General features: G+C 38.7%; 1 protein-coding gene across 14 annotated transcripts in view; it reads right to left on the reverse strand.

Annotated features, from left to right (window-relative positions):
- MARK3 (microtubule affinity regulating kinase 3) overlaps positions 1-21,641 on the reverse strand; it is a 62,706-nt gene that overhangs the window by 4,940 nt on the left and 36,125 nt on the right. For 4 of the 14 annotated variants that reach the window (XM_066321696.1, XM_066321697.1, XM_066321693.1 and 1 more), the window contains 8 exons: positions 20,885-20,984; positions 20,515-20,627; positions 19,600-19,753; positions 17,896-18,113; positions 12,488-12,591; positions 7,721-7,885; positions 6,731-6,988; positions 4,370-4,396 (listed from right to left, as the gene is read on the reverse strand). In XM_066321696.1, the coding sequence (XP_066177793.1) occupies positions 4,370-4,396; positions 6,731-6,988; positions 7,721-7,885; positions 12,488-12,591; positions 17,896-18,113; positions 19,600-19,753; positions 20,515-20,627; positions 20,885-20,984 (1,139 nt within the window). The remainder of the gene's footprint in view (positions 1-4,369; positions 4,397-6,730; positions 6,989-7,720; positions 7,886-12,487; positions 12,592-17,895; positions 18,114-19,599; positions 19,754-20,514; positions 20,628-20,884; positions 20,985-21,641) is intronic. The other 10 variants (XM_066321702.1, XM_066321707.1, XM_066321704.1 and 7 more) reach the window with 6 other exon arrangements.

Raw genomic sequence — 21,641 nt, forward strand, 5'->3', positions numbered from 1 at the left:
ATATATTAAATCTGCAGAAGTCACTGAATAAATGTGAAGTTCTAAAGGCAGAACATGTGAAACTAAAGTTAAAAAGCATATTCAAGTGACTATTATTTACTAAGTATCTCCCAGAAGAGAAATAACTCCCAAATATTTTTAGGCTAATGTTATTTAAAAGTTTATTCTGGAATAAAGTATATATATGAAAAAAATCCCCATGACTATTTACAGACAAGTCTGATCACCTTGTGTATTTGCATGCTCATCAGATCTGAGGAGTTCAAACAATACCAAAATACCTTATGAAAAAGAAGAAGATGTATATACATTTTAACAGAACTTTAAGAGTAAATCCAAGATTTCTCAAGCTGTGATAATTCCATGCTATTAATTCCCACACTGATGCATCTTCCCCACCCAAGAACAAGCTTAAGCTTTCTGTTTTCTTGCAGTGCTTAAGGCTACATTGCTGGGCACTACCATATATTGAAAGCCCAGGATCAAGAAGAATTAAGGGGAAAATTATCTTTCTCTACTTTCCCATTGTTGAAGGAGGATGGTTCAATATATCAGCATTAACTCTGTCAGAGGGATGCTGCCTGTACACTGCTCTTACCCAGACTAAGGCAGTACATGGCTTCCCTGAGTAACACAAACACAGCAGTTTGGGTGGCAGGTGCCTAGGGACAGGAATGTAAGACAGTAACCTTATTTTCTGATGCAGAGTGATATTTATATCAGGGTGTGTGGGGTGTTACAAGGCGTGATTTCCTCCTTTCCTTCCTTTTGAGAGCTGTGGTGAGGCATCAGCCTTGCAAGATGACTCTGGCAGTCCCTGTCACAGGGGACCAGGAGCTGTCCTGGCACTGTGAGGGACAGAGAGGCATCACTGGCTGCCTGGGCCACAGACCCAGCCCAAATTCAACTCGGGTGCTACTGCAAAGCAACTGCACAGAACAGAGTGCAAAGCTGCTTAGCTGAGAGCTGCTGGTCATGCCAGTATCCCATCAGAACCCTGCTCTCTGAGGTACCACAGCTCATGGTACAACAATGGCACTGGCAAAGGAACAGCTGCCACAAGCAAAAAAGATACAGAAAAAATGAGAAGACGACAACTGGAAATTCCAGTGCAAAGTGGGCAGTTTTTCGTAGTTATTTTCATGAGATCTTATGCCACTAATCTATGCTAGATGTAAGAGAAGGTGGAAAAAGATTTTTTTATGCCTGTATATACAGAGTCCATGAAGTCATCCTCTGGGACAGCTCTACAGGACCAAAAAAGGGGTAGGGTAGAAACCACCACATGTACCAACTGAACAGATCCTCCCCTTTCAGATGACTGTTGTACTGGGCAAAGCAAACCAACAAATTAGAAAACATTCCTCAACTGAAAAATTTAGAGTATTTAAACTTGAAAGAACCTTCTGTGTTTCTATGATGTGGAAGAGCTGCAAACATAGATTTTTGTTGAGTTTTTTGTGTTTTGTTTTGAAACTTGCCAAAAGTTGTAGAAAATGGGAGCACAACCAGTTTCCCCAACAATCAATAGCCTTACTATTGCTGGAATCTGACCAGAAAAGTCTGTAAGGAAAAATCCCTAATGACATTTTGACACATTTATCAGCTTGAAATTAAGCCAAAGTGTTCAGTTTGTAAACCACTGTACTCTAAATCTAAGAAAGGTAATTATTTAGAATATACCTGCCACTTTGAAATAATAAACACTCTCATGGAAGCCTCTCAGAAAATCCTCACTTTGCTCAGTTTTTCCATGCATCAACGTTCCATTCATTGAGCAGGAGGAACTGCACAGAGTGACACAATCCTTAATGTGAGCCACCATGCCAAGCTTAGGAGCGCTGTGCCAGTCTCTCAGGGTGATCCTTCCTTTATGACAGACATGGTTATGGTCCAGCTCTACAGCCCAGCACTGCTGCTCTGGGAACAGGCACTTACTGTACTGCCAGGATTGTTTTGGTTGGGGTTTGTGAGCCAGATGCAGCCCCAAGGCCTCCTCACTTGCTAAGACAATCTTCACTTCTGTGCTAGTTTATGCTCTAAATTTTCTGCTTTTGCTTGTGTTTTACATAAACTGATTTTATGCACCAAGATGCTTTTTGGTCTTGAGAATGGAACAAATACACAGACAAGTTCTGTTCTCATTTGTCATGCCATGCCTACACATTATATACCTTATGGTTTATGAAGGGCTTTCACAAATCTGATTATTTCCACACAATCTGTCCCAAATTATGCTGTGTTTCCTGTTCTTTACATCTTTGTATGCTATTTCAAATATCCAAGTAAACACAAAGAAAACTGTCTAAAAAGATACTGAAAATCAACAAAAAGTGCAAGATGATAAAATAAGATCAATTTATGGAAATGAAGAAATGATGCTGCAATAAAATCCAGAACATTGAGTCATTTTTTGCTGTCAGAAAAAAAAAATAGTTAAGACTTCCACAAAATGCAGATTGGCAAAGACAGTGCATAGTACAAGATATATATATAAAAAAATATATATACACTCACACATATATATATATTAGATACCTCTGTGTACTGAGTGCAATATTAAAACTCAGCAGTTTAACAAGGAGTGACTGATGATCTACCTTCATTCAGCTCCCCAGAATTCATGTTGGTGCACTATGAAAATGTGCTACTGGGTTACTGTAGTTCTTTCAGAACTACAAAGACAGTGAACTCAGGTAGGATTCATAGCAAATATAGCCCGGAGAAACTGCCAAAAGCCCCAGCATTTTCAATTTTGGTACCTACATACAGATCAGGTATGGAGGGACACCACACATATTTAAAACAGAATTTAGAAAGCACTCTGGTCCTGTGCAGGTCGTGTAAGACTTTGCAAATGTCTTATTCAAAATGACGTATTGATGGAAGCGGTAGCAGATATTTCCACCATGGTCTAAGAATCCTGGCCTCAAGTCAAAGGCAATTTTTAAAAAACTACCTGAATTCTCAAATTTAAACAGTAACCTTCTAGTTTAAAACTGTACTCGTATTAACATTTCCCATCTTTTTTCAGAACAAACATAGGTGCATCCAGCTGTAGAGGGTTGCACAGAGCACAGTCCTTTGTTTTAGAAGCGGGCTGCACCCCACAGCTCATGATGCATGCTGGGTTAAAGCCACTGCCACTGGTCAGTTCCAGCTGGATGTTGAGCTGGATGGCTTCTTTCCTTAACCAAGTTGTTGCATTTTCTCAAGTCAGCTGTGACAATGCCAGCCAAGCCAACCAACATGAGTTCCAAACACGGACATGTTTGGAAGAGCACTGATTATTATCACCATGGCATGGAATTTACTCAGTTGATCAGACAGGGGTACTTTTAGCCTCGCACTGTACATAATAAATCCACATTTAGACAGCAATTTACGTATGTCAGGACTCCTTAATCTAAGCACTTTCTTGAAATGGTCTAACTCCAAGTTACAGCCACAAGCATAGCTTTGTATTCTGAAGGCTAGAACAGATGCCTGATTTTTGGCTCAGTCTCCCTGGGTTTGATCAGTAGTAGGAAACTGGAAGTACCACCCTTGAAGAAGTTCCGAGATGTGGTAAACCTAACAGGCTATTACAAAACTCTACTGGAAAGTTTACCTGCTCATCAAAACTGTGTAAGCAATTCTCATGAATCACAGTGGATTAATGAGAAATAGAGCAGCTTGTTTCATTCCCAAATTGCAAAACTAAATGCAATCCTTTGGCTTGAAATGTGAATCAGACATCTGAGCTTTTCCCTTTTGTTGATAAATGTGCATAAATGTTGTACTTCCTGTTTATAACTGAAGTGCTCTATTTGCACTTCAGTTGCAATTCACTTCAACAAATGCACCCCATTTTAAAATAAATACACAGCTATTGAATGTTCATTCAATCTTCCACAAAAAAACTGTTCAAGTCACAACTGTGCTCAGCTGCAGGCAATATTTCAAACCTTTTTTTCTCTTCAGTATCATAAAACAGAGAGATAATACAAATTTATCATTACTTACCTTTATTTGCTTGTAACCTTATGTTTTGTTTATATTTTCATCATTGTTATCAAACACCTCATTCTTCAAACATAAGCATGCTCAGTGTATTAGTACAGAGAACAGAATTACTTTGGCACTACCAACTCTATCAAAGAAAGAAGAATTCACAAGGCATGCTTAGCATCTTGTTATACAACACAGATGGTGCCACAGATTCTTAGGTATCATCATGAGTTAATGGATTTATTCTATGCTCTCCTCTGAAGAAAGAAAGTATTTAGTTCTCAGCAGGAAGTTTAGTTTTCAGAAAACCAAGGCTAGAAAAGCCAAATCTTTTGTTAATTGCAGGAGCCACTTTTTTTTAAATATAAACAAATCCTACCTTTTGATAAACCTGAATGACATGTTTCTAAAAGAAATTAAGCCAAAATAATAATTAACAAAAAATTTTGTACAAAATAAATTGAAAAAAGGCATTTAGAGCAAAACATGCAAAAATATCTCATTTTAAATGCACAATTAAATTACACTTCAATACATTCTCAGATTAGGCAGATGATTTAGGGGCTGAAAAGTCAAACTCCTGGAACTGCTACTTTGAATTTTTTCTGGGAAATATGTAACCAGTATTTATTATGAATTAAAAAATGTACTGGTGTCAAAACACTTTAAAACTCAAAATCTGCAAGGTCAGGTAAAAATATGCTCGGATTTTCCTAGTGTATTTTACCATAGAAAGCAAAAATCAGTAACTCTGCTATAATGATACCTTGAGTATCTTCAGAGTTAGGTTCTTTCCTTTCTTCATAACATTAGGTCAACCATGTTGTGCCAAAAACTGCCTTAAATATTTAGTTATTTTACTGGCAGAAGCTGCAAAAATTGCCTACACCAGAACATAAGTACCTCATAACCAAAAGAATTCTGATTCCCCATAGAGAATGCTACAATAAATTAACGAGTAGTAAGGTTTAATTTTTTTATTTAATAGGAAGAAACATAACCATGTCCTTCAGTGGCACTACCCACCTCCTCAGTAGTTTGTACAGCACTGAATATAACAGAGCCCCAGCTGCAAGAGATCCTCCAAGAGCAAACAAATCATGTGTAACTGTGCTATTGTGTTACAACTGCATGTTATTTAATCAAGTCCAGATGGAATTTTAACTACTGTCAAAAGTCGTGGGGAGAGACCTCTTCAGGAAAACCACACTGCACTGCAAAAGTTGAAACTCTGAGGTAATGATAGAAGTTTGAATGCTGCCTAAACAACTGAGTGAAAAGTTTGCATGTTCACAGTTTAAACGTCCACATTTGGAACGTCAAATGGAAAATTAAGTAAGGATATTACAAACAAAAGTACAGAAAGAAAGATGTGCCAAAAGGATGTGGCTGATTAAGACTTCACTTGACATAAAGCAGATGGCTTAACACTTAAAAATATTCAAATTAAATTTTTCTCTCTCTCAACATAAAAAGAAAGGGAAGAAATTCAAACCAAATTTCCTACACCACAGTGTTTCCCAGAGAAGTGTTACCTGGTAGAGAACTGAGCAAATTAAAACATTTATCAAAGGCTAGATCATCATGTTCTTGTTTTGCAAAGAAGCAACTTCTACATTTTTAAAGAAATTTGCTGTTTGTGAAAAACTGGAGTCTTGTTTAGCATTATTTTGTAGGAATGGGAGATGGCAAAGGGGATACTGAGAGGGAGGCATCTATAGTCATAAAATAGGAAGGAAATGGCTTGCTGCTGACGTGGTATAAGCTTAAAACAAAAGCTAGCAGGCCAAGATCAGACTGATCTTGTCCAAAAAACTTCACCTGATAAGGAGTGTACAAAAGCTTGATGATTATCTTAAAGCAAAGAAAAACGAGCCCTCAATTCTGCAGATGCAAGAAGTGGAGATGAATGGTCTGAAGTATGTGGTATGGGAACTGACAGGTTTAAAATACAGAAGGAAAAAACAATTTTCAGTTTTAGGGTTTGCAGTGACTAATCTAAATCATACATAGATTTGAAACTAAAAGTTCAGTTAGAATAAAAATTGTTGGTGCAGGAGCAAGACCTGCTGAAGCTTGGCTTTGGCTAGACCACCACATCTTCACAACCTAACACAGAATCTGCACATGAACTAAAGGCCACAGTAGAAATAAATTTTTCAAGGTGTCACCAGACTCCTGCCTGGACTGAAACCCTAATACTGCCGTTATTTTAAGATGGCCTGTGACAGCACTACTGCCAACAGAAGCTTTTGTCTCCTGCCCCTACCCTTTCACCTGTGGTATTTCTATTTCTGTATTGGCAGCAAAGTTATGCTGGAAACACAGATGAACTAAGTGACTGGGAAACAAAACCTGAGCTTCTAATCAAATGCCTAGTCTGGGATCCTAGTTTATGCCATCTACTGATGGACTATGCAGCCACTGAGCAGCTTTTCAACTGAGCTGAAATGTTTCATCTCTGCAGCATTCGTACCTCAGACATGAGGCTGAAGAGCACAGAAGAAACAGCACAGACCAAAGTGTCTCATATTTAATCCCATTTGACTCAACTCCCAAAACCAAATGGCTTCTGTGACTAAAACAGAACGATGAAAAAATCATAAGCACCTGCAGTTTAAGCTGCAGAACTTAAGCCAGTGATCAGCGAACATGGACGAAACCACCTAAGCAACGAGGCATTTCTACTATGAAAAGGAACAAAAGACAGAAGAACGCACTAGCATTTTAGGAGGCTTACCTTCTGGTTAGCTTAGAAGTGAGTTTGCTGAAGAGGTTAGTGGAGCCCCGGGTGCGTGTCTGCGAGAGCGGCGTGGCCTCGTGGGACAGGCTGGGCGAGGCGGGCGGGCCGTTGTAGGTGGCGGTGCGGCGCTCGCGCAGCTGCCCGTGGAACGTGCTCCGGCTGGCCGTTCCTCTGGGGAAACGAATACGGTCAGGGGTGGTCGCACTGCTAATGCTGTGGGTTGAAGCAACGGGAGTTCTCTGATCGGGAATAGTGCTAGGGCAGAAAACAAACAAAATAAAAAAAAAACAACGCTAGAACGCCTTCACACGGGCACTGCGGCTCAGCAGGAAACACAAAACACTACGTTCTACAGTAAAGCATAAGCAGACACTTTTATATAGGCCAAGGTTGGAAATACCAACGTTATTACAGCACTGTATGGAATCAAAACTTGTAAGAAGTTAGGATTAAGAGGCTGCCGAAACAGAAACCTACATAGGCAGAAAAGTGCAACAGGAGTATCCTGGAAAAGACCAGATAAACCAGGCCTACAATGTTTCACTGAGAAGACAGATAAAAGAATAGACCGTAAAGTTTCCTCCCAGGAAAGAGAATAGGTAACTTTAATGTCTCTCCCTCCGCATTCTGTACATACATCTTTGAAAGTCTTGCTAATTTGGAAGTATCCTACACAAAATTCTCTACAAGCGAACCGCTCCAAGTAGCGAAGTCCTTCAGGATACACAGTTAAAGTCTCCCACAAACTTTGACAATAGGGAATGTCCAATACTCCTAACAATAGGAAAAAATTAAGGTTCACTATTGCAGGATTATGTCACAGACAGCCTGACACACCACAAGACAAATGTAAACAAGACTAAAAAAATGAGGAAACACACATCTTGTGGGCAAAATATACTAGAACGATCTAGGACTAAAATTCCACAGCACAAAGTTAAGAAGCAGTGGGTATAAGTTAGTGTCACAACGATTTCTGGTTCTTACATAGGCCTGAAGTTATCTGCGCCATTGTCTATTGGAGGCAACATCATCTTCGTGTGCACAGAGGCTGACATGGACATCGACTTCTGATGTCGCAGCCGAACACTGGAGAAGGATGTGGTACAAACTGAAGCAGGGCTAGCTGCGTAAGCGAACATTTCTGTCAGGCTGTGAGGGGGTTTGGGTTCAGGCAGAGGCAGAAAGAAGAGCATGATGGACCAACAACAAACTACTGCATAGAAAAAAAAGCAAACTTTTCCTTCTATTAACTGGTTTATCAAAGAACACGAACTCTAACAGCCCTCCTCTTCTATGTAAACAGCAGTAACTACCCTACACTCCCCTTAAAAAGCATCCTTACTTACATGGCACTAGACATCTACAAGTGACCATGCTCTTACCATTAGCATTAGTTTGCAGTGATACCCTCCTTGATGTACAGAACCTGAATAACTCAGAATTCTATGCCAAAGCTCTACGATAAAGCACTGTATTGCTCTTAACAGTAAACAATACATTAAAACCCCCACTCATGATAGCTCCATTACTACAGCAAAATCCTTTGTTTTCAGAATGCATCAGGGTTAAAAGAAATTAGTGAAAGTTGGGCAAGCAGTCAAATCTATAGCAGATAACTGAGAGACTTCACAGGTATAAACCAAAAATACCATGATCTTTAACAAGTCCAGAGGCCAAAAGAAAAAGGCTGCTAATAATGAACCTGTACATGTAGGCACTGAGCATGCCTGCTGTCCTCTGAAGAAAGAAGAATGACTGCTGAAGAGCACCTTTGTACTGCTTTGACCATGAACATTAAATTCTCCAAATAACCATTCAAGCTTTGAAGGAAAGTATAGAGCACCATCTCAGCAGAATGGCCAGTAAGCTGCCAGCTGTATAATGTGTTCAAATAGGAGCATTACATTTATTTATTTAGGCCAAAATACTGTTTGCAGCCTTCACGTTATCTAGTAATGATAAGGATAGGAGAAAAGTGGGAAAGCACAAGATGCTTTGGACCTTTCAGACTACACCACGTCATTCATCTGAAGTTTGCTTTAAAAGTAAGACAGTTGTAATTCGGAAATTTTGCTAGAGGTTAAGAAATCAATTCTCAGTGACAGTTTCATGACACTGCATGTTCACTTCCAAGTTACTTCATGGTTATGCACACAAACTCAAGTCATGTTACAGAATTCTGGTACATCAGACTCTGGAGAGAAGAATGCTAGTGCAGCTACAAGTGTCAGCTCACCCACTTCTCAGGCTTGGCTCCCGAAGCACCAGTACAAACTGCCACACAGCTCAGACATCTGAACTGCTACCTAAAATGCTTAGCAAAACATACTTGGTTTTTGTTTGGTTTTAACTTTTTAGGATCTGAAAAACTTTATCTGAGTCATGCATGCATCTCAACAATGCTGAATCTATTAGGATGACAACCTGAACCACTACTTAAAATGAAGCCTTCAACACAGGCCCAGCATTCACATAACCCCAGGGTTTTAAGGAATGGTAAGAAAACAAACATTCATCTCAAAACTAATACCCTGAAGTGACAGTCACTAGTCACTAGTCACTAGTCCCTCAAGTTCTTCCAGCTCCTTTCCTCTATATCTACTGGAAAGATAAAGAATCTAGTTTGACAACACAAGACCCAAGTTTTTAGTCACCTGCCTCCAAAGATGAGGCATCTAAAGGTATCAATAAGGGACCTTCTCTTCCTCTGAGCAAAGCTGATGCTTCGCTAGAAATCAGCTTCCTTGGATTACTAGCCTGGGAACACAGAACAGCAAACTAACAATCGCCACTTAGTGCCAAGGCTTATTAAAAATCTGAAGCTGTTGTAAATCATTTGTGTTACAAATGATTTAAAGCAATTGCCTATCATTATGAAGAGTGTTTCATGAGTCCCTGAGTGCGTTAATTAATGCTCAGGTTTTGGAGGAAAGCCAACAGAGTTGTCTCCAGCAGAATGCCTGTGTCAGCCACACAATGTGTTAAAGCAGAGATGGGAGACTTAGAACCCTTTGCGTCTACCAGTTTGGCATGGGTCTTCAAGACTACTTTCTCCAACATCAGATCTACTGACTATTGATTCTTTAAATTTTTAATGCTTTTAGAATTCTGATTTCTCAGAATTCAATATGCAAGACAAAAGCAGAATAAGCAACGTTTTAACACTTTCTCTAGAGAAAAAACAGAGATTTTAAATGTGTGCATCTTGCCTTTTACAGTAACTCTCCCAAGTGCTCACTGGGTCACAGCCAGTATCTGACTAGCTGTGGAAAATCTAAAATCCAATCTGTAACAAACCATTTACAGCAATTACTCCTGCCTGTAACATTTGCCACCGGCAGACATTTCAAAAGCACAGAAGTAATTTTTAACTAAACTTTGGATATGTACAAAGCCCGGGTTCAACTTCAGATCTTGCTTTACAGAAGAAAAAAGAACAAGTTTCTAGAGTCACTTTCTGCCGAGAGTACAATAACATTAAAAGTTAATTCTGAAGAGCTACTCCCATCAATAGCCATGTTGCTTTTTCCTGCATTAAAGGTCCCTGCATTTCATGTGACCAGTCAATGCTTTACCCAGTTACAGCAACAAAATACATTCAGATGTAAACTCTGAATTTTGTGCCAAATCACAGTAATTCTGAAACTGTGCCAAAATGAACATGCAATTTAGTATTGAAGCATTTCAGACAATATGTCTCCAACTGTAATACAATTAGCAATGCATTCTCATTATCTTTTCTCTTTTTAACCCTCTATAAAAAGTAATGAATGTCATAATCAAAAACTGCATGATAAAAGCTATAAAGACATTTTTAACCTGTGCAAATATAAATTTTCAGACATTTCAAGTGACCCAAATAAGGCTAGTTTGTAGAGAAAGCAAATGTTTATGTTTAAATATCATATTGACAAAACAAGGTAAATTACATAAGGATAACCAATTATGAATATAAAACACAACTAACATAGTTGTCAAGTGCTACTCAATCTTAACTTTGAGTTTAAGGTCTACATGCGACAAACCACAGAAAAACATCAGTTTCCTGAGAAACTCAAAGCTGGGGAAATAAAATTCTTCAAAAGATAGCTCTTTATGAGTACGAACTTACTCCCAAATTAAGGGAACATCTAAATCTCAAGCATTCCTAGTAAACAATACCTAATAGCTTTTAAAAATTTAATAAAGAAATTGTAGACGATATATTGGTTTAAGGATGAACAAAAACCGTATAATATAAACAAGCAATAAAAAATTATGAAAACTATTATGGACAGATTCATTTTTTCAAGGAGTGTTGGAAAGAAGAAAGCTATTAATATATCAAATCAGAGAAAGGATGGTGAGCTTAAACCTAAACAACTTGGTAATGTTAACAAGGAGTAACCGATGAAGGCTGAGATAGACACACTAAGAGACAGTACCAAATAGTTGTGCTGTACTTCACAGGACAAGGGACTGCAGGCCCAGCTGGCCAACTACAATTTTGGCAGTCTTCAAACTTATACTTGACTCTTTCCTTAATAACTTTCCACTTGCAGAAAGCTAGGAGGAAGAGACAGGATCAAAATCATGTTCTTTATCCCTAGGCCCCAGGAATCAAACAGGGAATAGACAGGCTTTCCATTCAACATCATGATTCCTCATCAACTGCCAAAGGGAAGAAAAAAAACTTCTGCAAAAAATGCCAGATCCTCTGCCAACTTCAACACATGTTAGAAAACAGGTATCTTCTTCCCACCCTTTACAAAATATCATAATACTAGAAAAGGGTGGAGAAATTTGGGAAGCATAGTAGAGGGGTACACATTCCTTTCAGTACCTTGCCAGGAGTGCTCTCCTGGCAAGGGTTCGCTACTTAATTGTTACCAGCTTTAGACAGCAGTAAAATTCTGAGAAGAGCTGGAAATTAAAACACCTCAGCCAGCCAGGAAATTTGGTGCTATTCCTCCCAACTGCTACTCTATACCTGATATCTATGTTCACTATGATAGTATTTCTGACAGCTCTTCTCAGTCAGTCTTCACAGGATGGCAGTAGATGTGACCACAGTGCCAAGACATACAGTGGTTAGTTCCAGTTCCACTGCATGCTTTACTCAGTATTTCACTCAGTAAATTAAAAAGAAATCTGTTATTCCTCTGACTGTTTTCATTCAGAATATGGAGATACCCTGAGGAGGGAGGCAGCTGAGTTCTGTAAATCCTGGGAAACAATTAGACTGCCACAGTATCAGCAAGGAACACTCAGCCCAAGACAAAGGATGATCACCATTTGATCTTTGCTCAGAAAAAAATGTTTTTCCCTGAGACTTTGCAGAAAAATTGATATTTCAAATAATCCCAGTGAAGCAGAGTTTAGAGTGAAATATAAAAAGAGAATGGCTCAAGAAAGATGGTCCTTGTAGTCTGACACTAAATAAGGCTCTTCTGCAAGCATATGCTGTTTGGCCACCGAGTTCACAACCATGATACAACCAAAGATTTAAGATGAGGGCTGCTACAAACATTTCATGTATTTAACCAGAAAATAGAATCTTCCTTTCACATTCTAAGTATAAAGATTATAAAATTAAATATAGAAAAAACCACCCAAGCCCCAGCATACTTACAGGTGCTCCATAACCAAAGATCTGTACTCACCTTTCATTAAGAATTACATTAGAATATCACTTATTTTTAAATTAGGCATTGAATTTTTTTTGAAAGGTGAAGACAAGGGACATACACCATAGGAAGACATTTCATATACCTGTTCTCCTTGCCATTTTGTATCACTGAATGCCTATCAGCAGTGGTTCTTTCACTACAAACATATGTGTTGCGCCGTGTCATTGCTCCAGGGGTAGTATTATTCTACAATTAAAAAACATAGGTTTGTTATTCCCCACAGAAGGCTTTTCTGATGTTAGTCTGCATATAATTGAAGGCTGTTTACTCAATGCTAGTATTACGCAGTTCTAAAACTTACAATAATTAAGTAACTTAATAGACAAACTCCATCTAGTATTTGTAAGGAATAATGCAATCAGAAAAAATAATTCTAACAAGTTGTTCTTGTATTTCATATCGATGGCTCAAAATTAATATTCCTTAAAGTTTTAAATTACAAATGCTCTGAATTACAAATTCTGAGTATATATAGCATTTTTCTACATCTGGATAGCCTGTGTTTTTATAGCCTATTTTTGAAATACTTTACCACTTGTAGCTTGGAGAATTTTCCTTTAAGTTAAAATCATACCCTTAAACAAGATAGGAAAAGCAAAGACTTAACAAACAAATGTGGTAAAATTCAGTGGGAAGGCAAACATGGACTTTTAAATATTAAGATACTATGAAACACTAGACAAGTTTTAAAAACAGGGAAGAATAAGAGACAAATTGCAGAGAATTTCAGTAAGACATTTTTTAAAAAACACATTTAAATACAAGCATAATACATTGAGGACAAGAGAACCAGGGGAACTTAAACTACAGACCTTACTTTAGAGGGGAGAAAAGAAATAGAATTACTTTGCCTCTGTCTTTACAGAGAAAGAGGGTGGAGATATGCCCAAGTTGGCGGTCAATTTTCCAGGAACGACTGAGAAGCTATAGGTAATTCACAGATAACAGAATTATAGAAAGTTAGATGCAATTACTGTAGGAAAAGCACGGTGGTCCAGACAAACATGCACCCCCAGGTGGTAGAGGAAGTAAAAGCTGGCAAGCCTTTGTATTTTTTCTCCCCACCCCAAGAACAGAACACAGGAAACTGCAAATGGTTGGAAAAGTGGAAAAAAACCTTTTAAAGTTTTCTTTAAAGAAAAGGATCACGGGGCAAAGCAGGAAGCAAAAAAGGCTATAAACTTCAAACATCACTGCTGGGGAAAGTCTTGGAGGAGGCCAGCTTAAGGGAATGACTGGTCAGCACCTGGATAAGCACATGTTGAGTAAGGAGGGCCACTAAGAATCAGGCAGGGGACTTCATGCTCAACTAATCTTTTGGAGCTCTTTGAAGAATTATGCTATGATGGACAAGGGAAACTCAGCGGATTTTAAAAATAGCATTAAGAAAAGGTTTTGCATAAACGGTCACAGGAGAGAGTCATGGCAAGAAGGATTAAAAAAAAAAAAAAAAGGAGAAACTAGTTCAAGCACAAAAGCAGAGTAGCCAAACCTTTTTTTTTTGTTTCCGAACCTGAAATAAAACTGTTAAAGTGGAGCATTCTCAATAACTAGGCAAAAGCTCCTCCAGTGCCTTAAGGCAAAATATCTGCTATCTAGGGAGTCTCAAGCAACACATTCCCTGAGCTATTTAACCATGAAGCCATCTTGTCTAAGAGACTGCTGACCTGTTTGTTACACATCTTTTCACACAAATGTACAAATTAAAATGCAACAGTGAGTGCATAAACTTTACTGGTGTTAAACTGGCATAAACTCCTGGTGTTAAAAAGTACAAAGACAAAGGGTATTTTAGACCAGCAGAACAATTAATTAACTTGTAAGATGCATGCAGCTGTCTGAAGGGTTCTCAAGTGTACTTCACTAAATATTCCTTAGGGATAAGCATGTACCAAGCATCAGCAGAAGCCTTTCTGGCCCTTTCCTTGTACTTTATTCCTTACACATCCCTTGTCTTCAAATACGTTTGTTTATTTATTTAAAAAAAAAAAACCCTCCACTGATTCTTCTATTTTCCTCTGGCATTTCTCACTGTACAAACTGCCTTCTCTTTACTAAGCTTGCCAGCAATGAAAGCTGTGCACTGAAGGCAAGGTTTTGGTTATTGGCTGTTGGGAGGTCACACTGTGCAGGACACTTCATGGAGGCCTCACAAACAAATGGTATCGTGAAATATTGTTTATTACTGTTTGCAGATCACTTTGTTCTGTGTTCTTTACATTCTAGGGGATGAAGCACCTAAAATATCCAACACTGGTCTTCTGGTAGGAAACAAGCACAATAATCAGCGGCTTCCTTCTTTCCACCTGCTCCCTTTGAACGTGAAATGTTGGTTTCCTTTGAGAAAACACTACATAACATTACAATGTATTGTAATGTTGCACATCTGGAAGGACAAGACTGCAATCTCTGTGCTGGATCAGACTTTTAAGACTATGCATTTTCAGGTTTGGGAGCAGACAAGTTTTGGTATTCATATCTGAAATTTGAGGATTGCAAGGACACGCTTTCCCAGCTCATTCTGAAATGCAGAGATGGAAGCATCAGTGTACATATTTTCCTGTTTGACTCAAATTTCGGAGGTCAGGGGAAGAGATTTAAGCATTACAAGGTTTCAAATTTCAGTTTCGGCAAGAATAGTCTTGGTATTAGGGCCTTTACACTTTCTAGTGTATGACCTTTCACGATTCATCAAGGAAACTCTTCAGCTGTGACTTTTTTGTTCAGCCAATCTACAGCCTGTTAATCTCTGGACATGACTAAATAGCACAGGTGCACAGCACTGGAAACTGGTGTGAGCAGCATCCTGCTCCCTGATGGAATGACAACCCCTAGGGTCAGGGTTAGCTGCACAAGTTCATCTTCATGGCAACGTCTGCCTTCTTCGCAGGAGGAGCGGACACAGCAAAAGCACACTGAGACTTGTGAGCACATGCACAAGGTCCAGTCACAGCACAAAGCATGAATTTGTGGTCCTCTTCTCCTAGAGAGTCTTGTGTGCACTGCTCAGGCAGGCTATTTCCCTTTAACAGACACCACTGACAAAACATTTCCAAAAAAAGCTACTGACTTACAGCAGTCAACCAACCTATTTAGTTAAGAGCACTGGTATGTTATTTGGTCCTGGACAATTTTCCCAATCTACCATCTATTCTCCTCTTCCAGTTTTCTTAAAGCTATTTTAAGGGTTGTGGGGTGGCTTTGTTACAACACTGATGAAAAATCCAGTTCAAACAAACAAACAAGGAATTATCAAAACACAGATATACCAGTTCCTGCTAACTATCCAACATCTGTAGCAGGTTTTCATTATTAATTTGGTATTTGCCCAAATAGCTTGAAGATTTTTGATGTGTACTTGTTCAGCTTGCAGAACCATTTGGTTTACAAGAGTTTAAACACTCTGTCAACTTTAGAAGTACTGCTTGGAGCCCCTCACTCCAGTTCCAGACTTAGCTATCTGCTCTAGAAGCACAACTCTTATCCTCAAGTGCATGCTTTTAAGCTTTATTATTTAATAAGAGTAGCACACAACCGATTAAGGGTCTCCAGCAAGAACTGGTTCTAGTGCTTTTGTTGTTCTGTCAAAATAATAATTGTTTTTATAGGGTATTTTTCCATCTCTTCAGTGTTTTTTCATCATATTACAGATTTCAGGACTTCGGTGATCAGTAAAACAGAAACTCTCTTCACCTCATACTTTTTTCAACCTCAGGACAATATGGTAACTCCAATAATTTTTTTCCTTCTAGATACATGCCAACACTGTAAGAAACAGAACTCCCTACTCAGCTGCAGAAAATGAGAGAAAATCAGTGCTTCCTTTCATTCCCAACAACCAGAAAGCCAAAGTGTTATCTTTTGCAGGGGGAATAAAAGGAAATTAAAAAAAAAAAAGAGTTTGAACTGTCTGGTGTGAAGAGCTATAAACAGAGATGATTTTAAACACTAATTATTGAGTGACAAGATAAGTCTGATTTCCTGTTCACCACCTGGTATCACTGCTAGTAAAAGATCAGCTGGATCAGTTGCACACTGAGTCAAGGAAGTAACATATGGTTATGAGCTGAAATTTTATTTCAGGTACAGTAGTAAGAATTTTGGAAAAAGCTTACTGGAATAAATCTCCAATATTTGGGAGTGGCACAGAATAGCAGATGAAAAGACACTGAATGTAAAGTATGTTGTAACTGTAAAAAAATCTTTTGAATAAGGCACCATACAACTGAATATAGGACAAAACTGATTTGATCCTACCATTTTGAGATTAAATAGCTAAGAACTGTCTTTTAAGAAAAAAAACAAATCTGAATGGTTTCTGGACTTATCAAGAACAAAGGGAAAATGTGGAGAACCACAAAAATCAAAAAAGGGTCCCCCAAAATCCTGAGTTCTTGTTCACATTTATGAGTAACAGCTGCTACAGTAGAAGATGTGTTTTTCCAAGGAACCTCTTGGGCTGATATCCTTGAGCCAAATCACTACTAGCCACTGAGCCAACTGACAATACAGGGCCAATAAAGTAAAACAAGTTCCATTTCACTTCTTTTGCTTCAGACTGTCAAAAAGTTACAGGTCAGAAAGTTATGCTCTCATTTGTTTTAAGTGATGGTGCTGAGTATTATGACCAAATAAATATGACAGCTTTGTGAGATAAGTTTAAAAAAAAATTCTGTTGCAAGTTGAACAAGTTGAATAAAGGACAGAGAATTCTTTTCTTCTGAAAAGAAGGAAGTTTTTCTATACAAAATCCCAAAGTTTTAGAAATTAAATGTCACAAGACTGAAGCATTATGTGAAAACGAATTTCTAACTTTGCCTTTGTGGGAGGAACCACAGAGAGCACAAGTTCAAGCGAAAATGAACAAAGGATTTTCTTTCTTTTGGCACACTGCCTATTGCTAAACATGTACATCCACTGCTTTTGCTCCTTTTTATGTTTTTCTTGTTGTTGTGATTTAGAGGCAGGTGGGGGAAGCCCACAAGGACAAAAGCCAGGCACACTGCTTTTGAATACAGGCTGAAACACATCTTTGAAGGGTTTTTAGAACTACATTTCTTTGATCATCTTAACAACATAACTATGACTTAAAATAGCATGTTTGAGGACAAAGATTAGGTAGCTCCTTATACATATGAAACTATAAAACAGGATAACAAAAATAGAGATTTCATTCTTCTGTACAGATGCCACAGAAGAGTGGTTGGTGATTATTGGGAGTAACATAACTACGTTTTCTTTTGTTGCTTTACTTTTTTTTTGATACCCAAATCATGTCTGTTTACCAAGAGGTACTAATGCTAATTATAAATACTGACTACTTCAAGACTATTAAGAGGTAACTTGAATAGCTGACATTGCAAGGGAAAAAATACCTACATTTACTCTTGATAAATGAAAAGTAAAATCAGCACCACTGCTAAATCACAGGTTTAACTTTTTTATGCCTCAAAAAATTAATGGTTTTGGTAAATAAATGCTTCTACTTACACTAGGGACAGCCGAACTTTTCTTACGTTCAGGAATATCAGCCTTATTAGGATTGCTGGCATTTCCAAGCATTGGGCTAGCTGGTGCAATTCCTCTTCCTGCAACAGCACTACTACTGGATTTTCTTGACTGAATTCCTTCCTCTTTGAGGTCACTGTCTGTAGTACTAGTCTGGCTTCTTTTGGGATATGCCACTACTGACGGGATAGATGGTCCAGCTTGAAAAAACAAACAAAAGAAACAGGAAAAGGATTTTTCTTCTCAGAAGTTCAGTAACTATTTTTTATCACAATGGAAATGTATTCACACATGAGAACCAACATAATTAACACTAGGAATCAGAGTTGCAAAAAGATAATTACTGAAATCGATTTATTTCAGGAAACAGTAGAATACTGTGAAAAGCAAAAACCCTGCAAAGCGAAGGTACTACTTGATTTTTCATGGAAGTTTCAAGAATTTCATTAAGGTTTCTCATTTGGCTTGCTAGAAAAACCCTTCAGAGTCATCTTAAAGACACTTAACAAGTAACTGACTCATTCAAAGCAGACCATCCCTGATTAGCACAGTGCTGCCATAGGCTGTTCAAACCAATTTCCTGAGAGGCAGCAGGTGACACAACCCTGGGGCACCAGCAGCACTGATGGCTGTTGGTCTGTGTCCCTGCAACAGCCAGAAGTGTCAGTGATTCATCACCAGCCTCCTTCCTGTGTGCCAGGAGCAGACAACTGCTCCCAACACCAGAGAATGAGGAAGCCCCTTCAACAGTGGCAAGCTCCCTCTTGCTTTAACAGCCTCCTGGACACTGGGTAAAGTGTCAGGATTGTGTTTTCTGACATCTCTGAAGAGGACACATCAAGTTACGTCAACTTCTTAGTTAAGTGTTTTAATAAGAATTAATCAAAAAGTGTATGTATATACACAGACTAAAGAATACATATAAATACATAAACATATAAACACATAATATGCAGCTAAAACATGTTTTACAGGTATCAAAGACCCCAGTAACTGACATCCCAGAAGACTCCCCAAGGAAAGCAACCTCTGAATGCAGAGAATGTAGGCCTAAACTGGGATTCCTTTCATGAGTTAAGTGTCTGAGCAGGAGGATGTTTAAGACATTTAGAAAAATCTAATCTACTCTACTGCGCTCTCATTAAGCAGAAGAGTTGTAAGTTTGTTACAGTCATTGTTCTTTGAAAATGGAATTCCTGCAGGACAACCAAGTGACACTACCCTCAGGAAACAGGAAACCAGAAATATTGGCAAACTGACATTTCTTCAACTTTTAGACACAAGCTGACCTACTAGTGTCAAAAGAAAACAAAAGCTGAACAGACATACAAGAGCATGGGGGAGGAGTGCTGTGCTTTTCATGAAAAAGGGGTTGCAACATTCTCTTCAATTTGTGTAACAAGACTTTGCCAGCACAGTCAGGAATGTAGGGGACAACACAAGGCAGAACAAGAGAATTAGGTTGGTGTATTCAGGGTTCCTCTAAAAGCTCTTTTGAAGGCTTTATAACAAAACCAATTAAAAAACATCAGTTATTCACTAAAATATTTAACCACCATGCTGTGAACTATGCTGTTGTCATCCTTCTTACACTTGCGGGATGGAGACAAACCCAGAAACCGAGCAGAACTGGAAGTCACTGCAATACTGAAATACTCTGCAATACTGAAAATGAGAAATGCTCACCGTGATCACTGTACCGCCGCTGTTTCTGGCTAGAAGATATGCTTCTCTGAACTTTGTGATGAGGAGATTGTCCAGTGCTATTATTAAGATCACTACTTGGCCTAACTTTGGCAAGTGAAAGATTGCTGCTGGAGCTTGAATCACTTGCATCCAACTACAATACAAATGAGAGTATTAAAACAAGGAGTTCAGACAAAACAAATTAAAACATCCACGGCATTCTGGGAGCAGGAACAGGGAGGCGGGAAGTGGCTCTGCTACATGGGAAATCAGTGATGGCATGGGCAGCTGCATAGAGGTCCCACCTTCTTTACGGTTGTTGTACAACTGTATTAGGTAAAACTCAGCAGAATTTGCAGCTCCTCAAAGGATAATGAGTAAAGAAAATCCATTTGTCCTTTCAGAACTCTCCCCTCCGAGTTCTCCAAGACTTCAACAGGAAGAGAGGATACATTTGGTAGAGCCCAGCACACCGACTGCCCAGCAGGGGAAGCAAGAGGAGCTTACTGATGCTGAGCCTCTCAGCATCGTATGGAAAGGTAATTTACAATGCAGGAACTTTTTCGGGTTGTTCAGTCCCGCTCCTTGGGTCTCTTAAAATAGTTACAGCTGGGATATTCACACCTGAGCTCCTAGACTAGCCAGGACAGTAATACATACAAAATCTCTCAGAGGAGTAACTGCTGAGCAAAGAGGACAGTTCTGGAGAGCCTAAAGACAAGAGTTTACTGGCTCAAAATCAGGTGAGAACAGATCTACTTACTTTGGACTGCTGATGAGTAGAACATGACTTTAAGTGCAATGGATTTTTGTGCAGGAATGCAATGCCTACAGTAACTGACTTAATTTTTGATTCTAAATCTGCTAAGGACACTTTCTGATTTGCTTCTTTGCAGTTTTAAGAATGGTACTTACCTCTGATGACTTCCTTCCCAGCAGTAAGTATGTAGCTGTGATTTCATCATACTTCATTTTACTAAGAGATTCTTGAATTTCTTCTTGAGAATATCCCATTCCTACCATAATATCTAAAACCAAACAGACATTCTGTAAGTAACTGAAACTCTAATGTTCAGGCTGGCTGAGTGTTCAAGAGAAAGGATGGAACATTTAAAGAATTAAAACAGAAGTATTCATTTTGAGAATATAAAACTGATCAAGTATCAGTTTTAAAGAATTAGTTACTTTTTCCAAATATCAAACAAACACAGAGTGATGGTGGAAAAAAAAAAAAACCCTCCCAAATCATGCAAACAGTATCATACTCTGCAAAGTACTCAATTACCTATTCTTTTCTGGTCCGAGATGTCTAGTTCTGGTTCAACAAATGGTTTAAGTTCATCCTCCTCATGCCCTGCATTGATCCACCTGTCCTTCATAATTTGCTATTAAAAAAAATAAAAATGTTAGTACTGTACACTTAGCAGCAAAGAAAACAAGCTGTGAGAAAAACAACTTGTTTATGGAACAAATACTAAGGTCTTCCCCAGTTTTGTTTTCCAGAACATTTCCAGCACCTATTACTTGGCTCCAGTGAGGAGCACCAACTATGCACATGAAGCCAAGCCTCTCCTCAGTCAGCTGTATTCCAGCTCACAGCTCAGAGACAAAAGCCTGCAACACAGACCAGGAGCAGTGTGACAACTTTGACATGTCTTGGAATTCCAAGTTCCACCAACAGAAGTCCATGGAAGCCCTGTTTATGTCTTTACTCCTCCATGACGATACAAAAGGCAGGCAAAAGGCAACTACAGCAGCCAATATCTCAGTTTACAACTGAAAATGTGGGAAAACCACGTGGTGGATCATCCATTAATGCAGGAATCCACAAGCTAGCCACCAAGAGAAGTTGTATGATATAGAAAGTGTAGTGACACATGGATTTTGAAAGTAACTGGAGTCAGGTGTGTTACAACTCCAGTAAACAGTATCTTTGAAGCACCATGTGCTTTCCTCAACAATCCCACCTACAAAGCCCACTCCAAATATGCATAGGAACAACATGGAAATAATAAGTCATAACTCAAAAATGTAGTTTGCAA

The sequence above is a fragment of the Sylvia atricapilla genome, chromosome 6 (assembly GCF_009819655.1).
Source record: "Sylvia atricapilla isolate bSylAtr1 chromosome 6, bSylAtr1.pri, whole genome shotgun sequence".
Taxonomy (NCBI): Eukaryota; Metazoa; Chordata; class Aves; order Passeriformes; family Sylviidae; genus Sylvia; species Sylvia atricapilla.